This window comes from Musa acuminata, chromosome BXJ3-5 (assembly GCF_036884655.1).
Source record: "Musa acuminata AAA Group cultivar baxijiao chromosome BXJ3-5, Cavendish_Baxijiao_AAA, whole genome shotgun sequence".
NCBI classification, from domain to species: Eukaryota; Viridiplantae; Streptophyta; class Magnoliopsida; order Zingiberales; family Musaceae; genus Musa; species Musa acuminata.
In genome coordinates, this window is record NC_088353.1 from 38,365,789 (window position 1) to 38,382,633 (window position 16,845).

The 16,845-nt window shown below is 36.5% G+C and overlaps 1 protein-coding gene across 1 annotated transcript; it reads left to right on the forward strand.

Moving 5' to 3' along the window:
- Positions 1 to 13,364: 13,364 nt before the first annotated feature.
- On the forward strand, positions 13,365 to 16,004 carry LOC135638082 (proline dehydrogenase 1, mitochondrial-like). The gene is made up of 4 exons (XM_065151032.1): positions 13,365 to 13,973; positions 14,777 to 15,419; positions 15,491 to 15,731; positions 15,807 to 16,004. Exons 1-4 carry the CDS (start codon positions 13,464 to 13,466, stop codon positions 15,853 to 15,855), a joined length of 1,443 nt encoding a protein of 480 aa, XP_065007104.1. The 5' UTR covers positions 13,365 to 13,463; the 3' UTR covers positions 15,856 to 16,004.
- Positions 16,005 to 16,845: the final 841 nt, after the last annotated feature.

The window sequence follows — 16,845 nt, forward strand, 5'->3', positions numbered from 1 at the left end:
CATGTTAATGCGGTTGAGAGTGTTAGACTCTTCATATTTATGATATAAAAGGTTGAATCATACAAGTGTAAATGGATTTTATTATCAAGAATATACTTTTAGGGTTGAAAAGTATAAATCTAGACAAGTGTGTTCATTGTTTGGCTAGGATATAGAAAATGGTTTCTTTCAAGCATATCTTCCTTCTAGTAAAAATGAGCTACTTGAATTGGTATACTAACATGTTTATGGTCCTTTGAAGCTAAGGTCATTTGGTCGTACACTTTACTTTGTGATATTTAATGATGATCATTTTAGGAAACTTTGGGTTCGAAGTCAAAGGATAAGGTCCTTGATGCATTCAAAGAATATTAAGCTTTTGTTGAAAGAGAAACAGGGAACAAATTAAAATGCATCCACATTGATAACGATAGAGAATATTGCAAGCCCATGCATATTCAAGGAAGCAAGGTATCAGGGATCAAAAGACACCTCCAAGGACTCCTCAATTGAATGGTCTTGTATAAAAGATGAATAGAATATTGATGAAGAGAGTCAGATATGTGCTTACGGAAAGAAAATTGCCTAATTCTTTTTGGGATGAGTTTGTACACTATACTCTACTATTGCTGTACAGGATGATGTTCCTAATAAGGTGTGGTATGGTAGAGATGTTTCCTATGACCACCTGTGTATTTCGTTATAAATGTTTTGTACATATCCGGATCCAAGTTAGATTTTAAGATGAGGTAGTGCATTGAAAAATCGAGGGTGGCATTACATGTAAAACAAAATAACAAAAAAATAAAATCATAGATTTTTCATAGAAAATGTTTCATCGTCGTGTGAAGATTGGTGTGTAAAAATCGTAAAACCAAAAAACTATGCATATATGAAAGATGTGTTACCTAAGGAGATTGTATTTCCTTGAAATCTTATAGATCTATGGGAGAGGATGAAGAAGGTTAACTATCTTCCTCTATGGCAATGATCCACATGGCAGGGGCTGCGAAGACGCTTCTCAAATCACTACACAATTCTCCTTTTCATGCGCACCACACAATCAAGGGGTCAACCCTTCTTGTTGTGTAGCTAAATTGAAGTTATTGGCTGAGGAGGAAAGGGAGAAAATAGTATAAGAGGTGGTAGCCAAAGGAGGTTGAGCTTATGACCCTATAGTTTCCTCCTATTTATAAAGGCCCTATATCAACTTAACCCTAATGGATCCTACCCTATTGGGTACTAGATCTCCATCCAACTACCCAAGCTTCTTGGATTAGTGGATCTCTATCAAATAATCTTTCATTGGCTCTTATTAGATCTTATTTATAATATCAAATAATTCAGGGACTTATTGGATATCCAACAAGATAAGAACTCCAATAGATATCTCATATCCGAACTTCTACTCGTTACAACACCTACCATATGTGTGATCCTCTAGGCTTAATATTATACTGGACATCAGTCATACCTATCAAAACTCCTTCTAACTCAGTGAAATATCATCTCCATAATAATTCACTCGACTCATCGACTACGGACGTATTAGGCTACCACGTCACAATCCCTAGATGATACAAAGGAATCTAATCCATTAGACCTATATATCCTTAGTCACTATGTATCTATAATCTCTCATCCATTTAATATCACAAAGATCGTATACTAGGCATGATGCTGTCAAGCCCAAACGGAATTTGCTCGATTCTCGTTCTAATCGGATTCTCTTAGATAACTTTTTTTTCTCTCAATCTGAATGACTCTGGTTAGGGATTTTCTTGAGCAAGAATACAAAGAATATTCCTTTCATAACACCGAAAGCGGATTATTCTCTATCGACACTCAACAACCCTCGTAAGGTTAGTTACCATTCTCAATGATCGACTATGTTATATCTAGAACTTCCAAGCTTATAAGTCAAATATTAAAGAGTGTAATACTCATATTGGATAGCATTGGTGTCTTAAGTCTAAGGACCAGATATACTATTGGGATGACAGAATCGCTATTTGACAATGAGGTATCATCAACCATCCAACATTTCATGAATGGATCGATTAGTGAACTCATTCTCCAATAAGCACCTGCATTGTATCCCTAGTGTTCTCACATGAACAACTATAAGACTAGTCACCTCCATTATATAGATGGGTATACAACACACAAGTTTATCCAGTTATCTCGATGTCCCTCTTGAGTAACCTATGATTAAAACTATTTATGGTCTATATTTTAAAAGTGAATCAGTCTCATTATCATCGCATTACGATCCAATTTTTATTATACAGATCAATGAATATTATAATATATGGAACGAGCAATATAAAGTGAGAAAAATATCAAATAAATAATAAGAAAAAAGAGTACGTTTCATATCATACGTGTCATCACTCATGTAATTAGCTTACAGGGCATATATGACTAACAATCTTCATTAGGTATGACGGAGATGAGTGTGATTACAAATATTATGACTCAATTGAAAAGAAGCTTGTCCGTGATGCGGTTTTTGTAGAGGATCAAACAATTGAAGATATTGGCAATACAAACAGAAAAGTCAAAGCCTCGAAGGAATAATAGTTTAATTGATTTAGATCCTACTCCTATGGTTGATCGAGGTGATGTACAAAATCATGATCGATATAATTGAGATGAACATGAAGTCATAGATCAGGTGGATACTCCTATTGATGAAATGGTTGAAAATGAAGTGCCTGAAGTTGCTCACAAAAGGTCTACCGGAGACTAAATGCCTTCCACTCGATACTCACCTAATGATTATGTTCTCTTGATAGATGATGAAGAGCCAGAATGCTATGAAGAGACTACTAAGAGTGAGCAAAAGGACAAATGACTACTGTAATGAAAGAAGACAATCATACCTTCGAATTAGTCAAACTTCCTTAAGACAAAAAAACCTTGAAGAACTAATTAATTTATAGGGTGAAGCATGAAGAGAATTCATTTAGTCCACGATAAAAAGCTAGACTAGAGGTTAAATGCTACAGTTAGAAGAAAGACATTGATTTTGGAGATATTTTCTCACCTATGATGAAAATATCCTCAATTTAAGTTATTCTAGGTTTGGTCCCAAGTCTTGATTTGGAAGTTGATCAAATGGATGTAAAAACGGCTTTTCCGTATGGTAACATAGAAGAGAAAATTTACATAAAGCAATTTAAAGGCTTTGTGATGAAAGAAAAAGAGAATTATGTCTGCAAATTAAGAAATGACTTGTATAGTTTGAAAGAAGCATCTAGGCAGTCGTATAAGAAGTTTGAATTTATTATGGTTCTACAAAAAGATTACTTCTAATAATTATATTTTTATACATAAATTCTTTAATAATGAATTTGTTATATTATTATTGTATGTTGATGACCTGCTTATTGTAGGCCCTAACTGATCGAGGATTGATAATTGAAAAAAAGAGTTGAGTAAGTCGTGAAAGACTTAGGGCTAGCCAAACTTATTCTTGGGATGAAAGTTATTCACATTAAATGAGTTTTTCAATGTGATTTTTATCTTTTACATTGAATGAGTTTTGCATGTAAAAAATTATCGATATTTTTATGTGTTTGATTATAATTTAATTATTCATTATTCATATATTCAAGATAGTGCTCCTAATATACTCATAGGTGAAAAAAAATGATAATTAATTATCTATATTCACATATATATTTTTTATCCGTCTTTCTAAACAGCACACATAATAAAAATAACAATTGAGAAAAAGTCAAAAAAAGGTAAGGTAGAGAAGGGTAATATAGTAATTTTAATGTTTTTTTTTTTGGTTAAATTGTTGTCAGAAAGGACACATTCTTGCATAGAAAATTTTCTTGCAGTTCAAGCCATATTGTTCTCCATGCTTAGATATGTCTATAGATTTATAAAGCATATCAGAGGATTGCTAAAGCTTCGTGATGTCAACCTTCGACAAATATTAGCTTTGTGCTTTCCCAAAAACATTTTGCAGATTGAGGTTAATAATTAATAATTCATAGTAACTAATGGTATATTTTAGTCAGACAAAGTAGGATCAGCATGCAATTACTGGAATATTAGAGGAGTGCCAAATCATGTCAGCAAACAATTCTGTACGTATCCGTCAAGCTCTAATTTGTACACTTTTCTTTCAGTAATATGGTTAATGGTTAGTAGAAGTCCTAAAATTGTGCTTGGACTCGAGCATTTCTTCTTTATGCGTGTGATGCATGCTCCTACATTCTTCTTTTCTTATGATGGTTGGTCATATTGCTTTTACATGCCTCTAGTTTTAGTGCCTTTGGAATTTTCAGTGGTAGGAACGCTCGCTTAGTTCACTCCAACATTTATATCATAGAATGTCTGATTTATTAGAAAGTGTGTTTAGGAAGTATTTGAATACTAATGCTTTCTTTAATAACAACAATGATTGAACATATAAAATAAGAGTTCAAAAAAAGATCCGATTGGACTAATTTAATACAATATACCACAACAAGCCTTAATAATTATATTTATTTTAGATAGGTGGGTTATGACAGATGAACCAACCATGGATTTTCTTGTAATTAAAAATTATCAAGGATATAAATATGTATATATTTATTTATTTAATTATTTTGTACATGGAGGCGAGGATGGCGTGGTTAAAATATTTTGTACACCTACTGACATATTTTGTACATTGTTAAAATATGAATATATATTAATCCTCTGAATAGAACCAAAATAGGTATGATTGTTAAAAATAAAAAGAAGCACAAAAACAAGAATCCAAAAATATGACAAATGTGATAAGTTTGTTTTAGAAAGTAATCAAACACTTACAAATATTAAATATAAATAAATAAGTACTTTTTTTATTATCGGGCAAGCATTCTATTTTATTGACAATACTTACATTGTTAAAATATGAATATATATTAATCCTCTAAATAGAACCAAAATAGGTATGATTGTTAAAAATAAAAAGAAGCACAGAAATAAGAATACAAAAATATGACAAATGTGATAAGCGTATCCCTTAGACTCTCATGTTGAGTTATATATATATATATATATATATATATATATATATATATATATATATATATATATATATATATATATATATATATATATATATATATATATATATATAAAGAATCGATTAAATTGTTTGCACATGTTGAGTTAGGTCACTCGAACATGAAGAAAGTTCAATAATAAATATTTTAGTTTATGTACTTAAACCCATTAGGGTTATATTTTGAGACTCTCATGATACACAACTCAATTTCGTAATATCCACTACAGAGAGAAAAATATTTCTAAGCTTTCCTAAAAATTCATCCAGTCAATTTTCGTCGATGATCAGGGCGGTGAGATTTTTGTTAGATCATGCTGATTATTAATAGAGATATTCTAGGCTATGTGATCTTCATTCTGAATGATGGAGATCTAGTTTCAAGATCTTTTTTATAAGGTTTTGACTTCTTAAATAGCAGTTATTCATTGATTATTCTATCACCGATCAATTTACTTCGACTCTTTACTGAGTAGTGTTCAACCATTAGATTTGGTTAAAATTTTATCGGTAGGTATAAGGCTTTTGGTTATGCATTCTGAATAGTGAAGATCAGGTTTAGAATTTTTTTAAGTTTCTCTTTTGTTGCTTCAACGAAGACTATACTGTTGGTTTTCTAAACAATTTTATCTCATTCAACATTTGTTATTTGTGGTTCAATTTAGCTGATATTTGGTAACCATGTTCTAGACTAGTGTTTCTTTAATATGAACGGTAGAGATTATGTTTAGATGTGATAAACACTTTCTAATACTTAACAGTAACTACCCTCTATGATTTTCATATTTGTTTGATGAGTATTTGTGTTGTGGGTTTTGAATTTGTTATGAAACAAAATTATTTATGGATTTTTATTGCTGTGAATAATATTTTCATAGTGCAGATTTTAATTTAGATCAGAAGAGGTCTCATAGTTTTTATCTTTCACATTAAAGTAGTTTTTCACGTTAAAAATTATCTGTATTCTTATATATTTGATTGTGATTTAACTGTTCATTGCTCATATACTCAATCAAAATAATACTCATAACATATTCATACAAATAGTTGAAAAACTTTTGATAATTAGTTGTCTATATCCACATATATATATTTTATTTATTTTTTCAAACAAAGTCGTATTAGAGTTAAGTTATTATTGTTTTTACTTGTTTGAATTATGGAGCCCAATTTGGATAGAATAGTTTGTTTAGATATCACAAACTATCACAAATGGAAAAGGAAAGATGAGAGATCTTCTCTTTGTAAAAAAAGTTGTATTTACTTATGTTCTTATCTCAAAAACCCGAGTCTAAAAGATAAAGAGTGGGATTTTGAGCATCAATAAATTTATAATTTTATAATGTGTAGAAGATAATGTCTTGAATCACATTATTAACGAGACAAACGCAAATGTGTTGTGACATAAACTTGATTTTTTTGTATGCTTCAAGAACTAGTAATAATAAACTATTTTTGCTTAAACAAACTATGCGCTTGTAGTTTAAAGAAGGAAGCTCCAGTTTTGATCATCTGTCTGGTATGGATATAAACTATTGGTTGGAGGCTTAAGTCAATACTGATCATGTTAATGCGGTTGAGAGTGTTGACTCTTCATATTTATGATATAAAAGGTTGAATCATATCAGTATAAAGGGATTTTATTATCTAGCTAAGAAGAATATACTTTTAGGGTTGAAAAGTACAAATCTAAACAAGTGTGTTCATTGTTTGGCTAGGATATAGAAAATGGTTTCTTTCAAGCATATCTTCCTTCTAGAAAAAATGAGCTACTTGAATTGGTACGTTAATATGTTTATGGTCATTTGAAGGTAAGGTTATTTGGTCGTATATTTTACTTTGTGATATTTAATGACGATCATTTCAGGAAACTTTGGGTTCGAAGTCAAAGGATTTGAGGAAAATCCTCTCTCTTAATCTGTATATAAAAGGGATATGTTAATGTATTCAAGCTAAAGTTATTTCAATAAAACTTCTTCATTTCTTATTCAATAAAGATTATACAATAATTATTCATATCTTCTATTCTTTTCTTCATAGTATCAGAGCTACTTGCTTAGAGCAAGCTCTCTTCTCGCTGTCGACTCATCTGTTGCTTCTTCACCTCCAGCGATAAAAGAAAAAGCTTTCTACTACTGCTTTTCCTACTGCTTTTCCATCGTCAGGCCATTGGTGCGATAAATCTTTCCTCCTCGACGAACGACAACTATCTTCTCTACTGCCACTCTGCACCAACGTTCGTTCCCTTCCGCTGGCGTCTCTGGTACTACACTCACCAGCATTGCCCCACCTTTCCTCCTTTGCTGTAGCCTTCTTCTCTATTGTAGCATCGTTGCAGCTTCCTCCTCTACTGTACCTATATTGCAGCTTTCTTCTCTCTCCTCTGCTGCACCTCTATTGTAGCTTCCTCCTCTATTATAGTATCGCTGCAACATCGTTGCAACTTCATCCTCTACTGCAACATCATCCTCTGCTGCAACTTCCTCTTATACTGCAACTTATTCCTCTACTATAGCATTCCTCTTCTACTACAGCTTATTCCTCTACTACAGCATTGCTATAACTTTTTCTATTACTGTAGCTTTCTCCTCTACTGCAGTTGTCGCCATCACAGTCGCAACAACAACAACAGAAGCAGTGATATGCTTTTGCCCTACTCACGAAGCCTCTGACTCGTAAATCATTATTTGCATCGATCCAAGATTAGTATCCTTGACATGAGCACCATCTTGCGGGGGCATGATAGAAGATACTCTTTTAATCTGTATAAAAAGGATATGTTAATATATTCAAGCTAAAGTTATTTCAATAAAGCTTCTTCATTTCTTATTCAATAAAGCTTATACAATAATTATTCTTATCTTCTATTTTGTTCTTCATAAGGTCCCTGATGTATTCAAGGAATATTAAGCTTTTGTTGAGAGAGAAACAAAGAACAAATTAAAATGCATCTATATTGATAATGGTAGAGAATATTACAAGCACTTTAATGCAAATTACAGGAAGCAAGATATCATGCATCAAAAGACACCTCCAAGGACTCCTCAATTGAATGGTCTTGCATAAAAGAGATAAACAGAATATTGATGAAGAGAGTCAGATATGTGTTTACGGAAGCAAAATTGCCTAATTATTTTTGGGACGAGGCTTTGTACATTATTATTCATACTATTAATCTAACTCTGCTATTGCTTTACAGGATGATGTTCCAAATAAGATGTGGTATGGTAGAGATGTTTCCTATGACCACCTGTGTATTTGGTTATAAATGTTTTGTACATATCTTTTCAATAGGGGGTGGCGTTACATATATAATAGAAGAACAAAAAACATAATCATAGATTTTTCATATAAAATGTTTCATCAAAGATTGGTGTGTAAAATTCATAAAACCAAAAAACTATGCATATATGAAAGATGTGTTACCTAAGGAGATCGTATTTCCCTTAAATCCTATAGATCTATGGGAGAGGATAAAGAAGGTTAACTACCTTCCTCTATAGCGATGATCCACATGGCAGGGGCTGTGAAGACGCTCCTCAAATCACTACACAATTCTCCTTTTTATGCGCACCACGCAATCAAGAAGGGGTCAGCCCTTCTTATTGTCCACATGCCCTAAATTGAAGTTATTGGCTGAGGAGGAAAGGGAGAAAGGAGTATAAGAGGTGGCAGCCAAAGGAGATTGAGCCTATGACCCTGTAGTTCCCTCCTATTTATAAAGGCTCTATGTCAACTTAACCATAATAGATCCTACCCTATTGGGTACTATATCTCCATTCAACTACCCAAGCTTCTTGGATTAGTGGATCTCTACCAAATAATCTTTCATTGGCTCTTATTGGATCTTATTTATAAGATCCAATAATTCAGGAGCTTATTGGATATCCAACAAGATAAGAACTCTAATAGATATCTCATATCCGAACCTCTACTCGTTATAATACTTACCATATGTGTGTGATCCTCTAGGCTCAATATTGTACTGGACATGAGTCATACCTATCAAAACTCCTTCTAACTCAGTGAAATATTATCTCCATAATAATTCACTCGACTCATCGACTACAGACGTACTATGCCACCACGTCATAGTCCCTAGATGATACAAAGAAATTTAATCCATTAGACCTATATATCTTTAGTCACTGTTTATCTATAATCTCTTATCTATTTAATATCACAAAGATCGTATACTAGGTATGATGCTATCAAGCCCAAACGAAATCTGCTCGATTCTCGCTCTAATCGAATTCTCTTAGATAACTTTTTTTCTCTCAATCTGAATGACTTTGGTTAGGGATTTTCTTGAGCAAGAATACATAGGATATTTCTCTCATGACACCGAAAGCGGATTATCCTCTATCGATATTCAACAGCCCTCGTAAGGTTAGTTGCCACTCTTAATGATCGACTATATTATATCTAGAACTTCCAAGCCTATAACTCTAATATTAAAGAGTAGAATACTCATATTGGATAGCCTTAGTGTCTTAAGTCTAAGGATCAGATACATTATTGGGATGATAGAATCGCTATTTGACAATGAGGTATCATCAACCATCTAATATTTCGTGAGAGGATCGATTAGTGAACTCATTCTCCAATAAGCACTTGCATTGTATCTCTAGTGTTCCCACATGAATAGCTATAAGACTAGTTACCTCCATTATATAGATGGGTATATAACACACCAGTTTATCCAGTTATCTCGATGTCCCTCTCGAGTAACCTATGATCAGAACTATTTATGGTCTATATTTTAAAAGCGAATGAGTCTCATTATCATCTCATTACGATTCAATTTTCATTATACAGATCAATGAATATCATAATATATGGAACGAGCAATATAAAATGAGAAAAATATCAAAAAAAAAAAGAAGTATGTATCATGTCATACGTGTCATCACTCATATAATTAGCTTACATGACATATATGACTAACAATCTTCATTGGGTATGGCGGAGATGAGTTTGACTACAAATATTATGACTCAATTGAAAAGAAGCTTGTCCGTGGTTTTTGTAGAGGATCAAACAATTGAAGATATTGGCGATACAAACAGAAAAGTCAAAGCCTCGAAGGAATAATAGTTTAATTGATTTAGATCCTACTCCTATGGTTGATCGAGGTGATGTACAAAATCATGATCGATATAATTGAGATGAACATGAAGTCATATATCAGGTGGATACTCCTATTGATGAAATGGTTGAAAATGAAGTGCCTGAAGTTGCTCACAAAAGGTCTACCGGAGACTAAATGCCTTCCACTCGATACTCACCTAATGATTATGTTCTCTTGATAGATGATGAAGAGCCAGAATGCTATGAAGAGACTACTAAGAGTGAGCAAAAGGACAAATGACTACTGTAATGAAAGAAGACAATCATACCTTCGAATTAGTCAAACTTCCTTAAGACAAAAAAACCTTGAAGAACTAATTAATTTATAGGGTGAAGCATGAAGAGAATTCATTTAGTCCACGACAAAAAGCTAGACTAGAGGTTAAATGCTACAGTTAGAAGAAAGCCATTGATTTTGGAGATATTTTCTCACCTATGATGAAAATATCCTCAATTTAAGTTATTCTAGGTTTGGTCCCAAGTCTTGATTTGGAAGTTGATCAAATGGATGTAAAAACGGCTTTTCCGTATGGTAACATAGAAGAGAAAATTTACATAAAGCAATTTAAAGGCTTTGTGATGAAAGAAAAAGAGAATTATGTCTGCAAATTAAGAAATGACTTGTATAGTTTGAAACAAGCATCTAGGCAGTCGTATAAGAAGTTTGAATTTATTATGGTTCTACAAAAAGATTACTTCTAATAATTATATTTTTGTACATAAATTCTTTAATAATGAATTTGTTATATTATTATTGTATGTTGATGACCTGCTTATTGTAGGTCCTAACTGATCGATGATTGATAATTGAAAAAAAGAGTTGAGTAAGTCGTGAAAGACTTAGGGCTAGCCAAGCTTATTCTTGGGATGAAAGTTATTCACATTAAATGAGTTTTTCAATGTGATTTTTATCTTTTACATTGAATGAGTTTTGCATGTAAAAAATTATCGATATTTTTATGTGTTTGATTGTAATTTAATTGTTCATTATTCATATATTCAAGATAGTGCTCTTAATATACTCATAGGTGAAAAAAAAAATATTAATTATCTATATTCACATATATATTTTTTTATCCGTCTTTCTAAACAGCACACATAATAAAAATAACAATTGAGAAAAAGTTAAAAAAAAGGTAAGGTAGAGAAGGGCAATATAGTAATTTTAATTTTAATTTTTTTTTGGTTAAATTGTTGTCAGAAAGGACACATTCTTGCATAGAAAATTTTCTTGCAGTTCAAGCCATATTGTTCTCCATGCTTAGATCTGTCTATAGATTTATAAAGGATATCAGAGGATTGCTAAAGCTTCGTGATGTCAACCTTTGACAAATATTAGCTTTGTGCTTTCCCAAAAACATTTTGCAGATTGAGGTTAATAATTAATAATTAATAGTAACTAATGGTATATTTTAGTCAGACAAAGTAGGATCAGCATGCAATTACTGGAATATTAGAGGAGTGCCAAATCATGTCAGCAAACAATTCTGTACGTATCCGTCAAGCTCTAATTTGTACACTTTTCTTTCAGTAATATGGTTAATGGTTAGTAGAAGTCCTAAAATTGTGCTTGGACTCGAGCATTTCTTCTTTATGCGTGTGATGCATGCTCCTACATTCTTCTTTTCTTATGATGGTTGGTCATATTGCTTTTACATGCCTCTAGTTTTAGTGCCTTTGGAATTTTCAGTGGTAGGAACGCTCGCTTAGTTCACTCCAACATTTATATCATAGAATGTCTGATTTATTAGAAAGTGTGTTTAGGAAGTATTTGAATACTAATGCTTTCTTTAATAACAACAATGATTGAACATATAAAATAAGAGTTCAAAAAAAGATCCGATTGGACTATTTTAATACAATATACGACAACAAGCCTTAATAATTATATTTATTTTAGATAGGTGGGTTACGACAGATGAGAACCAATCAAGGTTTGCCGTACCGGACTGTACCGCCCGGTACGGGCGGTACGTATCGGTCCGACAGGCCAGCGGTACGCGGACCGCTCCGTACCGTACCGACACTGTATCAGTGCACAGTAACACTGTAGCAGTGTACAGTAACACTGTAGCAGTGTACAGTGCTCGGTACACGTGAGTGTACCGCTCGGTACACCTGGGTGTACCGAGCGGTATACCGTACCGTACCGATACCGAGCCCGGGTCGAAACGCCAGTACGGTACGGTACGGCGAACCTTGGAATCAACCATGGATTTTCTTGTAATTAAAAATTATCAAGGATATAAATATGTATATATTTATTTATTTAATTATTTTGTACATGGAGGCGAGGATGGCGTGGTCAGCGGCTTAGTGACCGCAATCCAATTTGTGTGGACTGTCCATCACACCGTCGATCACATCTACTGTCGCATCTTAGCCATCCATTAAGGAGAGGCCTCGGGATGTGGGAGGGGCCATGGAGCCCACATTGACAAATTGGCTATTAGGATTCACTCTTATTTCTTCTTTGACTCTCTCAGTGATAATTACATATTATATTCCTTTTTTGGGCATATGAGCTGTTCGAATCATCATATGAGCTGTTCCATATCCCAATTTTATGGGGAACACAGATAATTACATATTATATTCGTTTTTTCAGCATATGAGCTGTTCCATGTCCCCAATTTTATGGGGAACAGAAACTAATGATATGCTATAATATTCTTCTCCCTCCCCCATGGACGACACGCACTTGCTTCTTTAATCGACCACGGAGGAAGCGTTCTCTTCTTGCTTTCCTTTGGTGGATGACGTCGTGCTCTTATCGACAGAGACGCCAGCAGCGTCGTGAGTCAGCCCGCCCTTCTCGGACACGCCACTGTTGGACCGAACCGCCCTTGTAACATTCCAGGAGTGACATGGCAACCTTGCGAAAGCCTTACCTTCCGCTACTTAACTCGTGGGTAAATGGAAACAATTCCACCGCCTGGTCATGCGCCTTCTCGTTGCCCGATCGATTCATCGGGAAAGGGTCAGAATTGGAGTGCGAGGAAGGGAAACGGAGATCAACGGCTTCTTGTTTTTACCCACTTTCGTACATCCGTTTTTGATTCGGTGAAGAGATGGAGCCCGCTTGGGTCCACTTTCCATTGCAGTCTGGAATTAAATCGTATGGGGAGACTCCTAACGGCTGAGCTTTCCAAAACGGAATTCCCTTTCCCTCTAAGAAACGGCATGTTCAACGTTCGTTCCCTCTCTCACCTTCTATATATGAAATTGGAAGCATCGAGCTCCCACGCGCAACTCAGAGAAGGAGAACACAAATCGTACCCCGAGACGACGCCATCGGATGGCAATAGCTACGAAAATCCCCACAAAAATCCCCCAAACCCTCGTCGCCCGATACCTCTCCTCCGCCTCCACCCTTGCCGATCAGCTCCCCGAGGCCCCCTCGCAACCACCGGCCCCGACACTCGACCTCTCCGACACCCGGCAACTATTCGCCTCCGTCCCTACCGCCACCCTCCTCCGGTCCCTCGCCAACCTCTCCACCCTGGCCGCAGGGCCGATCGTCGACCTGGGCGCGGCGGCGCTGCGGGCGGCTGCCGCGGCGCCGGAGGGCCGCCTCCTCCCGGCCGCCGTCCTCGGGGTGGCCCGCGCGACGGTGCACCGCCACTTCTGCGCCGGCGAGGGGTTCGAGGAGGCGGGCCGCGCGGTGGAGGCGATGTGGGCGGAGCAGGGGCTGCGCTCGATCCTGGACTACGGGATGGAGGACGCCGAGGACAGCGCCGCCTGCGACCGCAACCTCGACGGGTTCCTGCGGACGGTCGAGATGGCGTCGTCGCTCCCGCCCATCTCCGTAAGTAGTTTACTTTTGGAACAAGGAATTCATACTTGGTTAATCGTGGAACGACACCTGTTGGTTCCAGACGTTTCAAACGGAGAAGCGTGTTTTGGTAGAACGGAATCTTCGTAGTATAAATTAATTTGGGAAACGCTTCTCTACTTATGGTCGTCAATAATTTGATGGTCGATTCAAATTGAGATGATGGAGATGCTATCGTTTCAAATTCTCATTCAGACCACCTATGAAGTTGTACGTAGTTTTCAACCATTACCGGATCAAGAGGGGTAAAGACCATTGGAGAAGGAAAATAGATTAAAACATGAAGAGAAAAATTCCAGTTGAGTCCAATCACTTTCATCGATCGCATCGTTGAAGTGAAGTTTGAAGTGAACCAATCAAATCCACTAATTGCATTGTCCAATAATTTTTGTTCTTTCCTCTTCGCATAATATACATGATTACTATTGTTCACATCATAATTGCAATGGTTCTACACATAATGGCGCTTCATGTTTATGAAAAAAGAAACTGAAAACCTTCATAATAAATGATAATTCTCTTTCTATTTCCTGCAATACTAGCTTAATTATCTGAGAGATTTAGAGAATGCGTTGAATTCAGACATAAGACTCCGAGCAAGTGATAAGTTCCAATTAGTCTTGTTCAGCTAATTTCAGAGTACCAAAAAAAGATCAAAATACTTGCTGAAATGCCAACTAGCTGATTAATACTCCCAGTGTTCATGTCATGTATTCAAATGACGATGATTTATAGTTCCAAAGGACTAATGATGCTAACATAGTTTTTATGATCAGGCAAGTGTGTGCGTGAAGATTACAGCACTTTGCCCCATCTCCTTGCTCGAGAGAGCCAGTGATCTATTGAGGTGGAAGCAGAAGGACCCCACATTTCTGCTTCCGTGGAGCACCCATTCATTTCCCATTCTTTGCGACTCCAGCCCTCTCTATCTCACCCCTTCAGTGCCAGATCCTCTGACAGAGACCCAAGAGCTTGATCTCCGATTAGCCCAGCAAAGGCTGTCAAAGATCTGCCATAGGTGTGCAGAAGCTGGTATCCCGTTGGTGATCGATGCAGAATACGCCTCGCTGCAGCCTGCAGTTGATTACTTCACGTACTCAGCAGCAATACAGTTCAATCATGGAGACCAACCTATGGTCTACGGGACAATCCAGGCTTACTTGAGGGACTCCAGGGAGAGGATGGTAAACGCCGTCGAGGCCGCGGAGAGACAGGGGATCCCTCTGGGGATTAAACTAGTGAGAGGCGCTTATCTAACAAGAGAGACCAATCTGGCTCTATCTTTGGGTGTGCCGTCTCCCATCCACGGGAGCATCCAGGAAACACACCAGTGCTTCGACAATTGTGCTGCCTTCTTGCTGGAGAGGGTCAGGAGGGGATCCGGTGCAATCCTGCTTGCCACCCACAACGTTCGATCTGGTAAGTACAGAGAACACAGGGAGTTGGAAGTGTAGATCTTGCGTTGATGGTGTACCGCTACTGTGTCACAGGGCAAGCCGCTGCAGCGAAGGCAGAGGAGCTGGGAATCGGAAAGGAAGACCAGAAACTGCAGTTTGCACAGCTACTGGGGATGGCGGACGGGCTCTCTCTAGGACTCAAGAATGCAGGTTTCCAGGTGAGCAAGTACGTGCCTTTCGGGCCGGTGGAGCAGGTAATTCCATACCTCCTCAGGAGAGCCGAGGAGAACAGAGGACTCCTTTCCACCTCCACTGTAGACAGACAGCTCATAAGGTTTGTGGACTTGGTTACTTTGTTGGATGTTTCCTACTTCAAACTTGTAACAGCGCATTGCTGCATGTACTACAGGAAGGAGCTCATGAGAAGACTTGCAACTGCAGTTGTTGGGAGGACTTGAAATTACACAATTTTTTTTTATTTCTCTTTTTTTTTAGAAAAAAGAAAGATGGGGTTATTATCACCCCATGACAAACATGTTACTAAAGTATACTAAGAGAATGTATGAATAGCGTAAGTAATAGAAGATTCGATATTGTCATTTCCTAAGTTGAGTAGTATATGAAGATTTAATTGCAGACACATATGCCTTAAAAGATTGTTGTTTAGAGGTAACCGAATGCTTACAAGCTAACTACTTACTGCAAGATAAGGATTTACATTACTGAGTCAAAGACCAGAAACCAAGATTAGAGCATAGCCAAGACTGCTTTGCGGTATCCCCTCCGGTCACTCCCATCATATTCTCTCCTTCAGTCCCTTGTCTCCTCAATCCTCATAAACATCACAGCTTTATTTTTCTTGGAGTAACTCTTCCTCCTCTCCCCCCTTTAATCCTTTTAACCTACATTTTCGTTCTCCTTTGTCGATCTTCATCGACACATATTGAAGATCAACCATGGTGAGCTCGCTTTTCTGTCCCGAACACGGGATGAAAGAATATGTCAGTAGGTGTTCCTCAATGGGGATTGATCATGTTTTGTGTCGTTTGATATATAAGGCGAATTCTTCGTTGGGGACGGCAGTGAATGACGAGTGCAAGCTCAAGTTCTTGGAGCTGAAGGCCTAAGAGGAGCTTCAGGATCATCATCCCCAAGATCGTGGAGAAGCTTGGCCAACCAAAGGAGAGCTACGAAGACTTCACTGCATCGTTGCCGGGACGAGTGTGTTGGGTACATGGCCCCTTAATTCAGCATACGGTAGACCTTAATAACGGACAGATTATATCAATTATTAAAATCTATTTTTTAATTTTTAATTTTTTTTTTGTTTTGATCTATTTTAATTAATGTGATTTTGACCATAGACCACTTAGGTCTTTATAGTTTACTCATATTTAAAATAATATTTATATTTTAAAAATATAGCACATAAGTTCCTCCCGTCAAAT

What these genes read in the sequence shown, in the direction of transcription:
- LOC135638082 (XM_065151032.1), top strand. Translation starts at nt 13,464, where the DNA reads ATGGCAATAGCTACGAAAATCCCCACAAAAATCCCCCAAACCCTCGTC. An exon ending in CGTCGCTCCCGCCCATCTCC is followed by an intron (nt 13,974 to 14,776) that starts GTAAGTAGTTTA and finishes TTTTATGATCAG; the next exon opens with GCAAGTGTGTGCGTGAAGAT. An exon ending in GTAGACAGACAGCTCATAAG is followed by an intron (nt 15,732 to 15,806) that starts GTTTGTGGACTT and finishes CATGTACTACAG; the next exon opens with GAAGGAGCTCATGAGAAGAC.